The 21,022-nt window shown below is 43.8% G+C and overlaps 1 protein-coding gene across 1 annotated transcript in view; it reads left to right on the top strand.

Moving 5' to 3' along the window:
- The window catches only part of LOC138102822 (E3 ubiquitin-protein ligase KCMF1-like), a 156,606-nt gene that overhangs the window by 127,302 nt on the left and 8,282 nt on the right, over positions 1 to 21,022 (top strand). Inside the window, exons 3-4 of the mRNA XM_069000587.1 lie at positions 11,248 to 11,387; positions 18,524 to 18,625. Of these exons, the coding sequence (XP_068856688.1) occupies positions 11,248 to 11,387; positions 18,524 to 18,625 (242 nt within the window). The remainder of the gene's footprint in view (positions 1 to 11,247; positions 11,388 to 18,523; positions 18,626 to 21,022) is intronic.

The following is a 21,022-nucleotide window of genomic DNA, read 5'->3' as shown; positions in this document are numbered from 1 at the left end:
ATGGGGGATTTCAGATTTCAACCACCCAGACTGGGAAAGCAATACAGCTGTCTTTAAGCAATCCAGGAGACTCCTGGAGTGTGTAGCGGACAACTTCCTGGTCCAGGTACTAGACAAACCAACCAGAGGTGAGGCATTACTGGACCTGGTGCTCACCACTGCAGATGAGCCCATTAAAGAGGTTAAGACTGGAGGCAGCCTGGGCTGTAGCGACCACGCCCTGTTTGAGTTTGTGATCTCAAGGAGCGTGAGCCTGGCAAGGAGCAAAGTCAAGGCCCTGAACTTTGCAAGAGAGAGCTTCCAGTTGTTTAAGGAGTTGGTGAATGAGGTACCCTGGGTAACTGTCCTTAAGGACAGAGGGGCTGACCAGAACTCGCAACTCTTTAAGGCCACTTTACTTAAGAGGGCAAGAACTCCCTATCCCAGTCTTTAGGAAATTGAGCAAGGCAGGCTGGAAACTGGCATGGCTGGGCAAGGATCTGTTCCTCAAACTGAGGAGTTAGAAGGAAATGCACAGACAGTGGGAGCAAGGACAGGTGACCTGGGTAGAGGAAAGAGACAGGGTTTGGATGAGTAGGAAGGGGGTCAGGAAAGCTAAGGCAAAAATGGAATGGAACTTAGCAAGGGAGGTGAAGAATAACAAGAAGGGGTTCTAAAAGTACATAGGTCAGAAAACAAAGGCCAAGGAGAGTGTACACACCACCCCGCCACCCCCAATAAATGAGAAGGGAGAACTGGTGGCAAATGATAGTTCTTCACCTCAGTCTTCACTGGCAGCCAGGTTTCTCCTGTATCTCAAGTCCCTGCACCTCTAAGTGGGGGTTGGAGTAGCAAAGGCCCTCCCACTGTAAGCAAAGAGCAGGTTTGAGACCACTTGATGAAGCTGAATAGCCACAAGTTTATGGGGCCTAATGAGATGCATCGCAGGGTCATGAGGGACCTGGCTGATGTTCTTGCCAAGCCACTCTCCATCATTTTTGAAAAGTCGTGGCAGTCAGGCAAAGTCCCCAGTGACTGGAAAAAGGGAACCATCGCTCCCATTTTTAAAGAGGGGAGAAAGGAAGATCTGGGGAACTGCAGACCTGCGAGCCTCACCTCTGGGTGTGCCTGGGAAGATCATGGAGCAGATCCTCATGGAAGCAATGTTAAGGCACATGCAAGGCAAGGAGGGCATCCAAGACAGCCAGCATGGCTTCACTAAGGGCAAATCGTACCTGACCAATCTGGTGACCTTCTATGATGGAGTGACTGCAATGGTTGACAAGGGAAGACCAAGCAATGTCATCTACCTAGAATTCTGTAAGACCTTTGACACGGTCCTACATGGCATCATTATCTCCCAATTGTAGAGACAGGAATTTGAAGGGTGAACTACTTGGTGGATAAGGAATTGGCTGGATGGATGCAGCCAGAGAGTTGTGGTCAATGGCTCTATGTCCAGGTGGAGGCTGGTGACAAGTGGTGCCCCTCAGCTCTGTCTTTGGACCAGGGCTCTTCAATATCTTCATCAATGACATAGCGAGATCGAGCGCACCCTCAGCAAGTTTGCAGATTACACAAAGCTGAGTGCTGCAGTCGACACAACAGAAGGATGGGATGCCATCCAGGGAGACCTGGACATGAGCCAACAGTGTGCACTCACAGCCCAGAAGGCCAACGACATCCTGGGCTGCATCAAGAGAGGTGTGGCCAGCAGGTCGAGGGAGGGGATTCTCCCCCTCTACTCTGCCTTCATGAGACCCCACCTGGAGTACTGTGTTGTAGTGGTTTGGTCCAAGATACTCATTACTGTTTACCTTCTGTGACATAAGAATTAGGAGAAACGCAAAGCAGGCACCAAACTTGAAAGAATATAAAGAAGTTTACTAACAGACCTAAAAGAAGAAAAAAAATTATACCACACCTTCAGAACTCTTCTCCTCCCCCCACCTTCCTCCTTTCTCCCACTGACAATGTAAAAAGACAACCCTTAAGATGTTCAGTCTGTTTACCACTTCCATAATAACCTTGTTCAGTCCATTTAGAAAGAGAAGTCTCTTCTTGCTCGTGCTATGAAAAACAGTATCACAATGAGACAGCTGCCCACTTCCAAACAACTCTGTTCAGTCCATTTAGGAAGAGGTCTCTCTGCTTGCATGTGAGTCCCTTCCCCCGACTTGCAGCTTTTCCCGCAACTGCTTTCGAGGGTCCACTCTTGAAGGTTTTTGGGCTATACTTTTACGGTGGAGCCGTTCAGAAACAAAAGTCCTCTTCATCCATCTCTGGGAGCATTTCATCTCTAAGAACAGACGCCCTTCTCCTTCCCTGGGAGCAAAGGGTCTTCCTCATCTTCATCATTAGGACTATCTCTGGGAACATCTCTAGGAACTGAGGTTTTCTCCTTTCCCATTTGGAGCAAAAGTCCTCATCGCTTCCATCTCTCCCTGTCCAAACTTCTCATGAAATTACAGCTGCATCAGCATCTGCCTATCTCAGCGCAGGTGCTTTTGCTTTCGAGTTGAACACTCCATCCCCCATATCTTCATGAAATTACAACAGGATACTCTGATATATCATAGCTTTACAACAGAATTTCAGCTTTAAGCTTCTCCTCTTTCTCTTCCCTCAGGTTTTTAGCTCTTCACAGCAATAAAAGGGTTAATCTCACCTTGGCCTTGCAGCTGGAATGTGGCTTATCGCAGTGGAGGGGGGGGAGAGCCAAGCCGCTCCGGCTGCCCTCAGCAAAGCAGTGGGGTGGGTTCCACGGTTGGAACAGGGCCCATCGGCTCCAGGATGGCCAATATGGACAATTCTTTAAGCCACTTAAAGTTGTGACCACCTCTGTGATCCACACTTAAGAATAGGAAACTCGGAGGCAGAGTCTCTCTGTCTCGTTTTCAGTGCTGGGACAGGTGGCTGCTGGCCCTGGGGGGGGCCAGCAGGCCTGGCCCAGGCCCTGCTCGGGCCAGGCCGGGCCGGGCCATGGCCATCCTGGAGCCTATGGGCCCTGTTCCACCTGCGGAATCCCCCCACAGCCCGGCTATGTGCAGACAGGCGGCTCCCCCTCTCCAGTCCGGCCAAGATTCAGCTAAGGCTGCACCGCTGTCCTGTGGAGGTCATGTGACCAACAGCGATAAGCCACATTCCAGCTGTAAGGCCTAGGTGAGATTAACCTTTTTAGTGCTATGAAGAGCTGAAAACCTGAGGGAAGAGAAAGAAGACATGCTTAAAGCTGAAATTCTGTTGTAAAGCTATGATATATCAGAGTACCCATTGTAATTTCATGAAGGCATGGGGGGGTGGAGCGTTCAACTTGTACTCGTGAGCAAAAGCACCTGTGCTGAGATAGGCAGATGCTGACGCAGCTGTAATTTCATGAGAAGTTTGGACAGGGAGAGATGGAAGCGATGAGGACTTTTGCTCCAAATGGGAAAGGAGAAAACCTCAGTTCCTAGACATGCTCCTAGAGATAGTCCTAAAGATGAAGATGAGGAAGACCCTTTGCTCCCAGGGAAGGAGAAGGGCCTCTGTTCTTAGAGATGAAATGCTCCCAGAGATGGGTGAAGAGAACTTTTGTTTATGAACGGCTAAACCTTAAATTTATACCCCAGTAATTTCAAGAGTGGACCCTCGAAACAGTTGTGGTAGAAGCTGCAAGTTGGGGGGAAGGGACTCGCATGCAAGCAGAGAACCAACCTGGTAGGCTGTCTCGTTGTGATAATGTTTTCATAGCATGGACAAGAAGAGACTTCTCTTTCTAAATGGACTGAACAAGGTTATTATGGAAGTGGTAAACAGACTGAACATCTCAAGGGTTGTCTTTTTACATTGTCAGTGGGAGAAGGGTGGAAGGTGGGGGGAGGAGGAGAGTTCTGAAGGTGTGGTATGATTTTTTTTCCTTCTTTTAGGTCTGTTAATAAACTTCTTTATATTCTTTCAAGTTTGGTGCCTGCTTTGCATTTCTCCTAATTCTTATGTCACAGAAGATAAACAGTAATGAGTATTTTAGACCAAACCACTACACTAAATTGGTGTTTCCGTCCGGTTACAAACCAAACCCGCTACAACCTATTAGAGCGGGTCCAGAGGAGGCCACGAAGATGATCCAAAGCCTTGTGCACCTCTCCTATGAAGACAGGCTGAGAGTGCTGGGATTGTTCAGTATGGAGAAGAGAAGGCTCAGGGGAGACCTCATTGAGGCTTTCCAGTACTTGAAGGGGGTTTCTAAAAAAGAGAGAGCAAGTTTTTACATGGGTAGATAGTGATAGGACAAGGGGGAAGCAGTTTTAAACTGACAGAGGGCAGGTTTAGATTAGATGTTAGGAAGAAATTCTTTACTCAGAGCATGGTGAGGCACTGGAACAGGTTGCCCAGAGAGGCTGTGGATGCCCCATCCCTGGAAGTGTTCAAGGCCAGGTTGGATGGGGCCCTGAGTAATCTGATCGAGTGACTGACATCCCTGTCCATGGCAGGGGGGTTGGAACTAGATGATCTTTAAGGTCCCTTCCAACCCAAACCATTCTGTGATTCTGTGGTAATCTGTGCTTGAAACCTTGATCGAGTTCTGGGTTGTGATGGGGCAATGAACCAAGTAAATTGATGTCAGGGATAGCTTGGACATCTAGCAAAATTAGTGTGCAATTGTATAAGTCTGTAAGAATACTTGCCAGGATCTTCAGGGGATGGGCAGGGGGGCTGCAGAGGTGGCTTCTGTGACAAGACACCAGAAGCTGCCCCCATGTCAGACAGAGCCAATTACAGCTGGCTCCAAGACAGACCTGCCACTGGCCAAAGTTGAGCCAATCAGCAGTGCTGGTGGTGCCTCTGTGGTAAAATATTTAAGAAAGGGTAAAAAACACTGTGCGGCAGCTGTGAGGGAAGAGTGAGAAAAATGCGAGAGGAACAACCTTGCAGACACCAAGGTCAGTGAAGAAGCAGGGGGATGAGTTACTCCAGGCTCTGGAGCAGATGTTCCCCTGCAGCCTGTGGTGGACCACATCAGAGCAGCCCTGCAGCCTGTGGAGGGCCAGGCACCGGAACAGGCTCCTGGCAGGAACTGCAGCCTGTGAAGAAATAGCCTATGTGGGAGCAGGTTTTTCTGGCAGAATCTGTGGCCAATGGGTGACCCATGCGAGAGCTGTCTGTTCCTGAAGGACTGTACCCTGTGGAAAAGGACCCATGTTGGAGCAGTTTTGTGAAGGACTGAATCCTGTGTGAGGGACCCCCCACTCTGGAGCAGGGGAAGAGTGTGAGGAAGAATTAGTGTCAGAGATGAAGTGTTTTGAACTGACTGCGACCCTTTATTCCCCATCTGCCTGCACTTCTTGTGGGGGAAGGAGGTACAAGAATCATGAGTGAAATTGAGCCTGGGAAGGGTGGAGGGGGAATGTGTTTTTAGTTTTGTCTTTGTTCTTTACTATCTTACACTATTTTTATTTGCAATAAATTAATTTTCCCCATGTAAGAGTCTGTTTTGCCCCTGACAATAACTGGTAAGCAATCTCCATGTCTTTATCTTGGCCCATGAGCTTTTCCATCTTATTTCTTCTCCATGTCCTGTTGAGGAAGGGGAGAGTGAGAGAACTTGGTGGGCACTTGGTGGCCAGCCAAGGTCAACCTGCCACACCTGATCAATTATTTTGGTGCTTAGCAGCCTTGAAATGCTGTGAAATATATACTAATGAGAGGTTACTGGAGGAGCTTTAGTCATGGCCTTGAATTTTGAGAGACTTGGACCAGTATAGGGACTCATGTGAGACTGCTGGAAATTAATAAGAAGCACTAGTGACTTTCAGCTTCACCTGTGTTTGTGTTTATGAGCCTAGTTGTCTCACTTCTTCTGTAAGTCAATGCACAGTCTACTATTTCTGAGTGAGGAAGGTGAAATTCTGAACGGTGACAGTTGCATTGTTTTTCAGTTCCTAGAGTGATTCTGGGAAAAGATGCTTGTTACACATTGTATTGGGTCTGACTGAGGTAAAGCTTGCAGCCCTCCCAGTGCTGTGCTTTGCATTAGTAGCTGGAAGGGTGCTGATAACAGAGCAGTGTTTTGGCTACTGCTGAGCAGTGCTGCCCCTCTGACATTCCTTCCCCCCATCAAAGGGCATGCGAGTGGGCAAGATCCTGGGAGGGGACACAACCAGGCCAGCTGACCCAAATCAACCAAAGGGATATTCCATACCATATGACGTCAGCTTCGATATATAAGCTGAGAGAGAGAGGAGGAAGGGGGAGGGGCATTCCTGAGCTTCCAATGTTTGCCTTCTGGAGCAACTGTTACACGTGCTGAAGCCCTGCTTCCCGGGAAGTGCTTGAACATCGCTGCTAATGGGAAGTAGAGATTGACCTTTTTTTTTCCCCCTTTAGCTTTTGCACATGCAAATCTCTGCTTATTCTTTTTCTTTTACTGTAATAAAACTGCTTTATCTCACCCTGCTGGCTGTTCTCCATCTTACTCTCTCCCCTGTCCCAAAGGGAAAGGGAGTGATAGAGTGACTTAGTGGGCACCTGGCAGCCAGCCAGGGTCAACCCACTACAGACATAAACTTTAAAATGCTGAATGAGCACAAACATCAGTATGCTGTCCTGGCAAAGGGCAGAAAGCATTGCAATAGGTCTATTAAAGAACAGGGATGTGCATATCTAGTACTCTCTATAGAAATTATACTTTTTGACAGAACAGCAAAGAAGTTCAGAGCAGATTTCCCAGTTTTAGTTGATTTACCAAAATATGAATATCGATCTAATATCGATATCTATAGGAGAAAGTTTCACGAAGGATGTCTGGACTTCAGGCGGCTCTCTTGAAAGCTGTTTTATTGCATAGGCGAAGTTACAGCATTTCAGGGAGTGGGTATCCAGAGCCAGCCCTACAGCTGCCAGCTCCAGCTGTAGGCATACCTGAAGCCACTTTCTGTTCAAGTTACTAAGCATTATATACTTTTCTTTGCAGAGTATCTTAACACATAACAACCAATAAGCACCATGCACAATACCTTTACATTTGCCTATAGGCTATCATAGCTACTACCATCACCATATTATACTCATTATTATCCAATCACAAGAGTAAATAAGTTACAATTTAAGCTTACAGTGGAAAATTCTTAGACCTTTCTTCTTCTTGCTACATCAACATTTCTTGTTTGCCGGCCATATCTTTCTTTTTGGTAAAGACATGTTTTCTATTTACTTATGCTCTTCGTGAGACTTATTTACTTGGTGAAAAACATGTCTTTGTTTGTAGTCACATACCTTTGTCCTACTCCTAAAAATCTCCTTCCAACTCATCTCCAACCTTTGCCTTCTCAGTTACTTATTGATCACTGTTTCAGCAAAACATCTTTTATTCTATACCAAAACTTGCTTCCATTTCTACCTCATCTCCAGCCTCTACATTCACAGACCTTTCTGCCAAGGCTACATACCTGTGAAACTTTCTTACCAAACTTTCATCCTCCCCAACAGATATCCAACTGAAATGGACAAAAACTCTCTAACAGTTTAGAGTTAGAAAGTGTATGTTTTATTTGGCGCCAGGCACTGCGTGGGAGAGCTCCCTAAGATGCGGGGCCCTGATACAAGCAAACACAACACTTTTTATTTCAAAACATTATGAATATCCAAAATACAAATGTATATTCATAACGTTAACACCTCCCATTCTCCGCTTCGTATGGAAATGAGCTTAAATGTCATTAAGCATGCGTAATGTGTCCTGAATTGAGTCGGTGGTCTTGAATTGGGTCAGTGGTCCTAAAAAAGATGAAGTAACTCATCTTCCTCATTTTGACCTTTTTGCCTTTCTGAACTTTAACAATCCTAATTACTTTAGTGACCTCTAAGTTTCTTCTTGCATGACTTTTGGACGGGTTCCCACAAAGGGAGGAAATTGGTGATTGTCCTTGCTCTCTACACCAACTTATCAATGTTTCTACTCCTCGTTCTAAGCACAGCTAAGCAAACATGCAAATGATAGATCATCAGTTATTTGGTAATCAGTTACTAACATCTTAAAACCCATTTCATGTCCAGCTCTCTTAACTATTTTAATTAACTCTAGCTGGGCCCAAATTCCTTCCTATTCTAACTAATTTCAACACAGCTAGCCTATACCTAAAATCTTTATGTTTCTTCTAAATCTATGTTTCATGGTGTTTCTGAAAAAGAACTGCTGGCAGCGAGCCCCAGACTCTACATACTAAGCTGAGGATGTTTTATTATTTGTATTATGTGGAAGCATATGGTTTTCTCACTGTTCCTGACATTTTCAAGGAGTTAACTAGGCAAATAAGGTAATACAATTTCCCAGGAAAATCATATTAAGAACTTATGTTACTTCTGTTTAAGTTCCCATGGTGTAAGTTCATCTTAGCTGCTTATAAGGGTACAAGATCAAAACCCTCCAGCTGCCTTTTGCAAAAATGTGAGCTGCTTACATGAAGTTAAGCTTTAAAATGCCAAGTTTGAGGTCTGGATAGATTGACGACATTTTAGCTTGAGGCTTTACTATTAGAAGTTGATTCATTTAGCCAGAGATTACCTTCCCATATTGTTAAACGCCGGTCCAGCTATGGCACCAATATCAAAATATGAAGTACTGGTGTCATCGAATCATTTTAAATTACAGTATTTAACACAGATTTGCTGTGAGAGCACAGTGCATCTACAGTGATTTTACCTGTAATACAAGCTCACCTATAGTAAAAACAAGGATGGGGAGAAAAGTGATGGTTCACCAGCACCATCAGACTTAGTTTTCTAACATTCAGGAAGAGCAATGTTTTTTGCTAGAATAAAAATCATGTAGTTTGTTTATTCTTTTGGAAGTTGAGTGTTGCAGCAGGGATACTGCAACACAATGCACCAACAAGGAGTCCTGTGGAAAAGAAATATATATGGACAGATTCTTGGTAGATATTACAGAGATGTTTATTTCTCCAGCAGCATGGCCGGGCTCTGCCGCGGAACTCTAGTCACGAGACCCGAGGGTCCTTGCCCGCGCAGGGGAACACAAACCAACCAATGGGGAACGAGGCTGACCAGGGGCTAGGAAACCCTGTGCCTCGCCTCAGGGCCCCTCTCCCAGGGCTACATGGCAGGGGAAGGAGACCCCGACATTTCACCCATTTATTTTTAACAAAAAGAGATTTAAAACTTAACATTGAAAACAACGGGATAAACATTACAAGAACAGTTTCAAAACAATACAAGCCACCCTCCTGAGTGTTTAAATGTCCAAACAGAATCTCTGGAACATCTTAAGGCTGACAGAAGGGAGACAGGACTCTCTGAGCATGCTTTGTGGGGAAACTGTGGCAGGAGAGGGTTTAATTTCTTCCCTCCCCCTTTTCATCCCCCACTCGGCACTGGAAAGGGATTTTTGGGGAAACAATTGGCAAAGGTATGGTTTTGTGAGGGAAACCATGGATGAAAAAACGGATTGGGAATGCACTGGGCGTAAGAAGACATAGGGTGAAAGGGAAAGGTGGGATTAGGAAAGGGAGACTGTAGGGGGGGCCTACAATGGAGATATTGTCTAACATGATTATGATTTTTAGCATATATACTGCCTTTTACAGGAACACCATCAGGCCCAGTGACCTGCGATGCTTGTAACCCTTTTCTACATAGTACAATTTTGAATTCCACCACCTCTCCATCTCCCAAGCTTGGGATGCATTTTTCAGGGTTATTGTTTTTAATAGCAGTTCTATGCACGAATATGTCTTGCTGGTTGTCACATCTTGTTATAAAACCATAATTTTGTTTAACATTATACCATTTTACTATTCCTAAAACCTTGACTACTACGATCTTTTCCTTTTTCCGAGTGGCTACTGTTTTCTGTCTCGCTGCGTTCTTGCTTTCTCTTTCGCTCGGTCCCGTGTTGGAATTGCTGGAGCTGCTGGGGCGGCCAGGGCCACTGGAGCTGCTCGTGCCTGCCCGTTCAGGGCTGCGCGGGCCGGGCCGGGCCATGCCGCTCAGTTCTCCGTGCGTCGCCTCCTCTGGTCGCAGCTTCGCTGCCGATGCCAGGCGCTGCAGCCGCGTCTCGGCCGGGGCCCTGAGGGATGACCCCCCCGTGCCCTGCTCCAGCACGCATTTTGGCTGGGCGCGGCTCTGCTCCACCGCCGCCAGCTGCCAGCCGCCGCCCACACACCACCCCTCTCGGTCGGGCGTTCACGGGGCTCGCTCCACCACGTGCTGAGTGGGGCCAGGCAGGCACCGCCGGGTCGCGCCACTGCCGCCGATACTGCAGCTTGCGTGGCTCCGCCCGCGGGAACTGCCTCGCTGCTGCTCGCAGAGGGCTCGGTCCACGTGGCCGCGGTCACATGGTCCCTGAGCCAGGCTTCCCTTTGCCAGGACACAGCTGACATTGCTCAACAGTCTTGGTAATTAAATAATATTCACAAAAATATTCTTCTATCGGCATATATTTTGACTCAAAAATTAATTGTGTCTAAACGGTCTTCCAAAAGTCTTTGGTAAGAATTAAATCCCAAGAAACATAGAAAATGTTCTTAAACAACCATGCCAGGAAGTGTTTCAGTTCTTTCTGAGCTTGAATTAAGCTAAAATTTACAAATCGTTGTTCAAGAATCTTTTCAAGTTTAAGATAAATGTCCATATGCGGCTTTGAAAGCCAAGAGTCTTCCCACGGTTTCTCCATAGTTTAGATATGGAATAGCAAAACAAAAACAAGAAGAGGAATCCAAAGTTTCTAGGGTTTACTCACACAAATCAGTCGCTTAGGGATCGGGGATCGTTCTGCTCGCAATTTACCACCATTTGTTACAGCAGGGATACTGTAACACAATGTATCAAACCAGGAGGCCTGTAGAAAGAAATATATACAGACAGATTCTTGATAGATGTTTCAGAGATGTTTATTTCTCCAGCCGCATGGCCGGTCTCTTCCGAGGAACTCTTACAGTCACGGGACCGAGGGTCCTTGGCCGCGTAGGGGAACACAAAACAACCAATGGGGACGAGGCTGACCAGGGGCTAGGAAACCCTGTGCCTCCCTGCAGGGCCCCTCTCCCAGGGCTACGTGGCAGGGGGAGGGACCCCGACAGTTGAGTCATTGAACAGCTTTATAGTATTGTCATATACACTTTTTGCAGAAGGAAAATGCTTATTTTGATTAATAATTAATGAAATTGACAATGATTACACTCACATAAGTGTATATATGAAGAAGTTTTATAAATAAAGTAATGAGCTATCCTGCTTGAACATAACCCTTTCTAAAATATCATCTTTTTCCAGATTTGTATTATGGTGGAGAAGCTTTCTCTGTAGAGCAGCCACAGTCCTTTACTTGTCCTTATTGTGGAAGGATGGGTTATACAGAAACATCTCTTCAAGAACATGTTGCTTCTGAACACGCAGAAACATCAACAGAGGTGGTAAGCCGCTTCAGCATTGTTTTTAAATTACAATTAAAGTATATGAAAATTTCCAGAAAATGAGGTGGTTTTTCTCTTGACGTATGTGTTAATTTAAATGCTGACTAGGAAGGTATGTACCATACATACATACACACTATGCTGGTGTTTTCCCTTTTGACTCCTTGAGCTATTAACAGTGCCTACATCATTACCTTTACCTCTATAGCATTTCTCACAGCGCTCTCTCATCAGTCTGAGTCAAAGTTATGCAGCCAAGTCCCTAGATCCTTGGTGTGCAGGCCACTAAATCCTGGTGTTACAGAAAAGGTTAAGCCTTTGTAAAAATAAAAACTTTTTAAAATATTGATATATTGACTTTCAATATATTGGGAGGTTTTTTATAAAGTGGCCCTTGCTGTTTCCCTCAACCCTTCCACTTGATTTTTCTGATGATTTCAACTGGCCATTGGTGCAGAGCAATTACACACCATATAATAGCCTACTACAACTTCTGTTCTGGTTCTGTTTTTTTCAGTAAGCTTTCTCCTCAAGTCTTTACATCTAGATGTTACCGTTGTTTGTGCCAGAAGGTCTGAAATTTTTCTGAAATATGAGGTGACTTATTTGCTATGGAAACAATAAAATAATAAGTAACTTGGATTTTTATACTATTAGAAATAGTTTGTTCTCAACCCTCATTACAGTGTTGAGAAACTACATGCTTGCACTGCTTTGTGTTCAGACAATTTTCTTTTTAGAAAAGTCCATAGCCCTGTTTTTAGATTTCCCTTTATGGTGCAGGTGTATGTTTTGTATTTTTTTCTAACACCCACTTCACTAATTCAACAGTTATGTGTCTTATCAATCCTAGGTTAAATTCTTGACCAAGAAGTTTGAGTATCTTTCCAGCAGTAGGGAATATATTCATATTTGTGTGTGAACACTGTTTATGCCTGAGGAATGTATGATTACAGAAGGACATTCAGGGAGCTGTTGTCTAGTTATTTTTGTTGTAGATCCCTATAAAAATGTGCATGCTTGAAGAAAATTTTTTTGAGAACTTATGTGGGAGAAGGAGAATCTCTCTGCTAAGGGCCTTATATCAAGGAGTAGTAGAAGAATTAAAACTGGTGTAAGACCCCCAAAAACTCTCTTGACGAGCCTCTTAAACGGGCTTACGGTTTTTCATGTACTCTGAGTTAGATGTATGGGAGAAATACCAACAAGATATTCTCAAGAGGTCAAAACAACAAAAAAAAACTTTACTGCCAACTTCAGAAAATCAGAGAACTTTGGCAAAAGTTTAGAGCAACATTCAATTAACATAAAGCACTTCACAAAGCATCAACTTCAGCCCATTCAACTTAGTAAACTCCAAGCCCATCTGATTTTAAGTTAGTCTAAACTCCAAGAAGAGGAAATTAGAAGAAAAAAGAGAAAGAGAGAAGAAATATAGAAAAGAACACACATAGCTGCCACTTCTGGTTCCAGTAGTGTTCAGCTGATAGAAATTCCAGGACGAGGTAGGGTCAAGACGTGTGCTTGCCTCATGCTTTGGTTTAAGTACCCTTTGGCTTTCCTGGGCCCTTCCCTCAGGTGGGACTTCTGGTCACCTGGCCACTCTGGGGCTAGATTGAGGCTCCAGGGATGGGGTGTGGAGCATTGCCTCCAGTGTGTCAGTGATTGGCAGCCACTGTGGGGCTGGGATACAGGCCCAGGGGAGGTTGGGGTGTATGGGGCAGTGCATTGCCTCACCACACCAAAGGCAAGGCCTGACCTGCTCCTTCCCCTCACAGACGCACCCAAAATGTTTTGAGCCAGCAATGTGCTCCAGTCTCTGTCTTGGGGTGACTTTATGATGTGTATCCCATATCACTGCCTATGTCCAGAAATTAACTTTGTGCCTTTCTATGCCTCTAAACTGAGCCTGAGAGGGGGAAGGAAAAACTGAACAAAACTTTTTCAAAGCAGTTTGCAACTTGTTCAAGGTCACACAGAGATAGCAACATTTTTTCTCCCAGCTGCGGCAGGGGAGGGAGGAAGCACCCAGCTTGCTGCTCCTAGGACAGTTTTTTGGCCCGTTGTTCAGCTTCTTTTTCTCCAGAGAGAGACTGAGAGTTTAATTTTTTTTTCCTTCTCTGGAATTTCGGATTTTCTCCCTTTTCTGCTGGACTGCTTCGATATCGGAACACATCGGGAGGACTTTCCACCGAGCACAGAGGGCCTGGCCCTGGGCCAAGCCCCAGCTCCGAGGAGACCAAAGGGAGGACTCTAACACTTTCCCAGGTTTTTTCTCCACAGCCAGAGATTTTATTTAGCATTATTTTCCTTCTCCCGTGTGTTTGTTAAATAGTTTTATCTCTTTCACTTTCCTTTGAGGAAAATTTATTTTCCCTGAACCTGGTGGGGGAGGGGTGGTGACCTGCCTTCTCTCAGAGGATATATTTCTAAATTTGGCCAAACCGGTACAAGTCTCTCACAACTGGTCAACCTGTTCTGAGACTCAAAAGTGTATTGGTCTTTCCTAAAAACATATGAATTATTGGTGTATCGTTTTTCATTTTTAGATTTAAAACTGCAGTAATTATTATTTCTCCATCAAGTGATTAAGAAGAATGGTCAGAAATGTGGGACAAGATCAGATGGATGTGGCTGGAATTATGATGATTGTTACTGTTGATATTGGGTTTCAAAAACAGGGGGGTTTTTTAGGATTACAGCTCTGAAAATGGTAAGAAATGCAATCAGATATCATCTTTGAATCAAGTTTTAGAATGAAGACATCACTTTTTTGCTACTCAGTCACACTTAGCGGATTCATTTTGTATTTAGTAAGGCAGCAACTAGACTGAAGTGAAAGGACTGGGATGGGGTGGGTCAACCTTGGCTGGCTGCCAGGTACACATCAAGCTGCTCTCTCTCACCTCCCTCCCCAGCAACAGGATGGGTAGAAAATATGGCAAAATGATTATTGGTCAGAATAAGGAGGGGCATTACTCAGCTCCTCGACATTGGCTGCAGCTTTCTTCAGAGCACATCCACCTGATCTGATGTGGGGTCCTTCAAGGGCTGCAAGGGGACAACCTGTGTCACCATGGTCTTCTTCACGGGCTGCAGGGGAATCTTTGCTCTACTGCCTATAGCACCTCTTCCCCCTCCTTCTCCACTGACCTTGGTGTCTGCAGGGTTATTTTTCTCATATTTCCTCACTCCTCACAGCTGCTGCTGTGCAGCTTTTTTACTTTCTTAAATATATTATTACAGAAATTACACCATCACTGATTGGCTCAGCTTTAGCCAGGGGCAAGTCTGTCTTGGAGCTGATTGGAACTGTCTCTGTTGGCCATGGGGACAGCTCCTGTTGTCTTCTCAAGCCAAAAAGTCTTTAATGTGTAGAGCAAAAAAGGGAGCATGGCACAGATCAGATAAACTAATATTGAGAACAGATAAGTTAATATTATGGTCAGCAGTGGTTAAACAGCTATAATAATTATATGTTCCCTCTAATATGCTCTGGTCAAATGTGTCATTATCTCAAACCCTTTGAGTCCTAGTTTGCATGCCAAAAATACTGGTCATGGTTTAATCCCAGCTGGCAACTGGCACACATAGCTGCTTGCTCACTTCTCCCCTGCCCCTAGGGGGATGGGATGGGATGGGATGGGATGGGATGGGATGGGATGGGATGGGATGGGATGGGATGGGATGGGATGGGATGGGATGGGATGGGATGGAGGGGGGGAGAGAATAAGAAGGGTAAAAGTGCAAAAACCTGTGGGTTGAGATAATAGGGAAAGCAAAATCTGCCTATGCAAGCAAAGCAAAATAAGGAATTAATTAATTCCTTCCCGTTGGCAGGCAGATGTTTAGCTATCTCCAAGAAAGCAGGGCTCCATCACATGTAATGATTTCTTGGGAAGACAAACACTGTAACGCTGAACCATTCTCCTTTCTTCCCTGTGTCTTTTTATTGCTGAGCATGATGGCATATGGTATGGAATATCCCTTTGGTAAGTTGGGATCAGCTGTCTCAGCTGTGTCCCCTCCCAACTACTTGTATATCCCCAGTCTACCTGCTGTTGGGGCAGTGTGAGACAGAAAAAGTCTTGATGATGTTTGATAACTGTTCAGCAATAGCTAAAACATCAGTGTGTTATCAACACTCCTTTGGTCACAAAACCAAAGCATAGCACTGTATGGGCTACTATGAAGAAATTTAACTCTATCCCAGCCAAAACCAGTATACTTGTATACATGGGGAGGTGATGGTAATTAGGGAACAGATCTAGAAACTGTCAACTGTGATGTTTGGATGTGGAAGGTATCTTTTCAGCTTTTTACCAGCTAGGCTAGTGGTTTAATGCCTTAGAAAGCCTCGAGCAGCCTAGAGAGGTAGCACGGGCAATCTAGCACTTTAGTAGCTCTAAAATCGGTACCTGTATCAGCTGCAAAGCAAATACCATCAGCAGAAGCAAAGAGAGAGAAATATAGCTCCCTGCTCGCTCAATTTCCCGCAGTTAGAAGCTTTCAAAACAAACAGACAACAAGAGGTGTTCACAGGAAGGTAGCTGAGCCAAGAGAGGGTGGGGCCTCCCTCGATCGTCTCTTTTATTCGGAGAAGGGGAAATGGGAGGACTGGGGGCAGACCAAGGGTGACCGGCCAATCAGACACTGCTAAAGAGTTTGAGTTACATTTGGTTTTGCCCGCGCTTAGAACAAAGGAGCTCCAAGCACATGGCAGAGGCAAGTGTCTTGGGGAGGGGAAGCTCAGAACAGGCAGCAACATTTGGAGCCTAACTAGCTTAAGGCTTTTTAATAATATCCTGGATTTCATTCCAAGTAATATGGTGATTTGTTAATTTTAAGGGATGTTTAGAGCATGCCTGCCTTATCCAGCTCAGGACTCCCTTCTGCTTAACTGCTGAAGCCCAGCCTGGGGACCTAGGGCCCATGTCCAGGCTGAGGGATGCAGCTGCCACTTTCCCGTTTGCAGGTTCAACCACTACTGAAGCCAAGCACATATTTTGGAGACCTGTACACACATGGAGGACACTGACACATGGCCCATCACACAGATGACCACAGACACAGCCTTCAACAGCACCTACACGTAGGACTTGCATAAAACAAGTATAGTCAGCCAAGTTCTCTCCTTCCTCTTCACCTGGTAGAGATAAAAGGTTGCTGCTAGTGAAGGTACACGATACTCTCAAGATTCACAAGCACACACGTGTTCACTGTGATCCCTTGAGTACTGGCATGGCCCTCTTTGGCCAGTACCCGTGCCTGGATCCCAGGCACTCTTACCTGCTTCACAGGTCTCTTATTTTCCAGCTAGTCCAGCTTGATGCTCACTAGCAAACACTCATGCACTCATCTCACAAACACTCCACATTCGCAAGTCCCCCTGGGCATACTAGCAGACTCTTGCCTGCTTCATACTACTGCCTAGACTTGGGGCTCCTCTCTACTCATTTGCTAGGTCCAGATTGAAGTTAGCTAGCCAATACACACACACACACCAGGTTTGGGGAAGATGCAGACAACCACCCCCTTTTCCCCAGCAGCTGGCACCAGGCACCACATGGGCTGTGACTGGTTGTCCTGCTTCAGCTACCAGTGCTGGACCCCTCACTCATGCTGATTTCCCCCCTGTCAGCTGTGTTTTGAGACACATACTGTTCCAGCCCCAGTGGCTGGAGGCAGAGATCATGACTCACTCTGGTAGCTGATCTTAAGACCTCACTCAGTCCAGTAGACAACCCCACAGGCACCCCTGGTCTGACTGGAGTAGCTGGCACCAAATACACTTATGACAGCCCCCCCAGTAGCGGGCACTCCAGGCACAAAGTTTGTAGTACCCACCCTAGGTCTAGAGAGCTATGGCCCCTCCAACTACTGATACTTGTTCCAGTAGCTGACACCACAAGCCACAGGGACAACTACAGCCCTATTCTGACTCAAGTATCTGGCACCAAGTTTTGTTCATACATACACAGATCTCACCAGTAGCTGGCACTTAGTCCTTGCAGCATACATACACATGGGATAGACAGTGAGATTATGCAGAGATTGTTAAAATTTAATAAGAAGATATAGGAAGACAGGGCAGACTGTGGTGATCAGGCTCAGTCAGACAAACATACTGACCACCTCTGTTTTACATGTGACCAGTCCACTTTATACACATTTCTGTCTACCCTCCCCTTTGTTCCTCCTGGCTCTCCCTTCCCCCTGCATTTCTCTTCATAGGTTTGTATGGTTCTATTGATTCCCTCACCCGTCTCAGTCGGGGTCTTCCCCCTAATTTACAGTCTTATCGGTTGCAAAGTCCAGGTGGATATCCTTGGAAGAATAGTTAAGACCTAGCATATACTGTGTTCAAGTTTCTCCCTTCTGGCTTATTACCATGTGATCTGTCAAGCTTTGAGGCTGGCCTGCAAAACTGTTGCAAAGGACTTTTAAGGCACGCTTCTCTCAGATGGTTGCAGTCATTGGGGGAAAAAACCAAATAATAAATGAAGGTTGCTATGGCAGTAAGTGTCCCAAGACTTTTTTTAAATGTGGGTTTATGCTTAAGAGAAAAAACTATAATGCTATCTCCCAAAGTACTTGGTAGGAATAAGGAGTTTCTCTGCCAAATTTCTACTTGTGTTACTGCGGTGGGTGGTCTCAGTTGTGATACTTTATTGAATATTCACATCTGGTTTCAGTCTCCTTCTTACACTTCACTGGTGAGATGAATGAGAAGTCACTTGGGGATTCAAAGAGCAGTAAATGAACTTGATAATGTCATATATAGGTACATTCAAGCAGTAATCCTGTGTAATTAGACCTACTGTCTGCTGCAATTGACATATAAAGACAATTTTGAAAGCTGAAACATTGCAGATAGGATTTAAAAATTTGACTTTTTGCTTTCCATGGTATTATTAAAAGCATAATTACGAGGAAAAGTGAGACTTAAAAAGATGCTCCAATTAACAGCTGTTTGAACACATTTACTGTTTTAAATTATGTCTGTTTAGGTGTAGGATTAGAATGTGATATTTAAAGTATAAGAATCCATGTCAAGTGATCAACTCTGAATTGTGTTTTGTGATTTGTGTAAAGTTGGTTGTGTTTGGTTTTTTTTTCTCACTTTGTTGTTTCAGATCTGTCCAATATGTGCAGCATTACCTGGAGGGGATCCTAATCATGTCACAGATGACTTTGCAGCTCATCTTACACTGGAACACAGAGCTCCTAGAGATTTAATATCCTTTATTAAGTTGAGGGAAAAGGGATAGACTGTTCCTTATGATAGCTGTAACTAGTTGTTCTGACTTCTGTAGTCAAGTGGCTACATCGGTTTAGCTTATTTTTTAGAATTCACATTTAGTTATAGGGGAACTATACATCTGAATTTTATATATATATATATATATATATATTTATATCCATCAGACTGTGAATAGGCTTTAGGTGTTGCTTGACAATGTGGGTGTGTGTTTTTGTTTTATTCTTGATAGCGAAAGCTTTTAAAGATCTTTCTGACACCCAGCTGCTTCTTTCTGCAATTTTTACTCTTCTTGGCCATTAGTTCTGATGCCATTTTGTGTCTGGGAAAGCAGCAATCCAGATGCAATCGTGTTTTATAGATAATTCCAAGATGAAAGCAGATTTCACCAAAAGCATATGTGTCAGAAAATGCTTTGGACTTTGAAATAGAGGGATCTTAAATATTTGATTTGTTTTATTAACTGTATTTCAATAGGGTAGTTTCGGCCTGTTATTTATTGACTTTTTTAAAGATATAACTAGAAGACCTATCAGGAGACTTCCTAGGGATTAGGGCTATCTTTGTTAACTGCAAATTGTAGTGCTATAACTACTCTCAGTGACTGAAGAGCTCAAACTGTCAGTTTCTTTGCACTTTTAAGTACAATTTTCTTTCTGTTACTTGGTCTTAAGAATAGTAATGTGGCTTGTTTCTTGCTGTACAAATACAACATAATTTCAGAAGATACTCTTACTTCATGGAAGTACAGGCCATCATAAAAAACTCATTAAGTGATCTTTCTGTATCTCATTTTAAAAAATGCACTCCTAGTGTAATTTGATAGTGCCCTTTTTTGTTCAGGGCTTCTTAAAACAAATAAAATTAAGGCCTAACAACTCAAGTTCGTTATATCTACTGCTAGCAACATTAGAGGAAATGGTTTCTCTTTGGTTGTTGTCTGTATTTAAATTTTTTAGCATTTAAATTGTCAGCCCAATTACACAGTGAAATTGACTTCCTATTGAAGTGGATGAGGTGTTGGATTAGAATTCATGCTTATGGAGCTTTTACTTCCCCTCCCACATCGATGATGTCAGATAACTTTTAATTGGGAAATGTATGTTTATTGCTAGCTACATAAGAGCTAGAAAAGTCAGAATAATCTTTTCAGTTACTGAGTAAGGCCACAGTGTCAATCATCACAAAACTGATGGGGGGAGTCTATATAAATAATTATAGGAAATGCATGTGTAAGTCTCTGTACAACATTATTTTAGCAACCAGTGTTGCTAATCACAAAAATTTATAGAGTTTCTGGACTAGTTGTTCCATGTTGGGTGCTATTTCACATCTTCTGACAGCTAAGACTAAAAGGAAGAAATGGGGAAGAGATTTCCTCCTGCCCAGTTGCTATCAGTCTAGGAAAGGATATAGTCTTCTGTGTAGCAGTTAGAAGGGTGTTTAAAGCTGTTTTAAATGGCTGCACATATTTCTTGTGAAGAATCCTGTGCAAACACTGCAAGATACCATCCTTATCCCTGGAGACTCTGAACAGCTCTTTAAATTCCAGTTTCTTTCTTAAACAATTTTCAACTGTTTTACTGTTTAAAACATGACTTTAGTCCTGACCTTGTAAATGGTTCTAGCTTGGTTGTTTTCAGTATATGTTTGCAATGAGTTAAGATTTCCAAATGCTTTTTTAACCCCAGCATAGTTGGGTGAGACATCAATATACTCTTGACTAGTATATTTAAATAATGTTGTTTTTCTTGAAAACACTTTGAAAGGTACAGTGAGCAAGCTACTATGATACTTTTGTAAATGAGACCAAGGCTGGACTTTTTCAAAGAATTTATATTAAGGATGTTCCAGTTATCTTATTTTCCAAGTTTACTTTTAAAAAAGCCCAGAATCGGGGCATTTTTCTGTCAGATATAGCTATGGAAAGCTTTCCAAACTACCTGAGAGCAGTAGTCAATCAGTAAAATATTAGTGACAATGTTCTGTCACTACCAGTATCCAGAATCAACAGATTCAAAGGAGGGACAAACCAATCTGTGCTAGACAACTATATTTTGTCCCAAGGAGATTTTCCCCCCATCCTAAATACTGCAAGTGAAATGTTTTATGCTCTATAGTATAATAGATTTAAAAGAGTCAATTATTCCTGGAAGTATTTATTATAGCAACTGGATATTCTTACTTGCCAAAAGAAGTCTTAATTTTTCAGTCTTAAATTTTTCAATTCAGTAATATCATGAGGAAATGAATTCTACACCATATTTATGTGTTGTGGGATAAGACATTGGGCACCAGTCTGCTCCAGATAATAGATTTTATACAAGTGATAAACATACTATTTTTGAAAATAAGAAAATTGGAGATAAGGTGA

This window comes from Aphelocoma coerulescens (genome assembly GCF_041296385.1).
Source record: "Aphelocoma coerulescens isolate FSJ_1873_10779 chromosome W unlocalized genomic scaffold, UR_Acoe_1.0 ChrW_unloc_scaf_2, whole genome shotgun sequence".
Classification (NCBI taxonomy): Eukaryota; Metazoa; Chordata; class Aves; order Passeriformes; family Corvidae; genus Aphelocoma; species Aphelocoma coerulescens.
The sequence above is the reverse complement of the archived record's forward strand: the minus strand, read 5'-3'. Positions and strand labels throughout refer to the sequence as shown.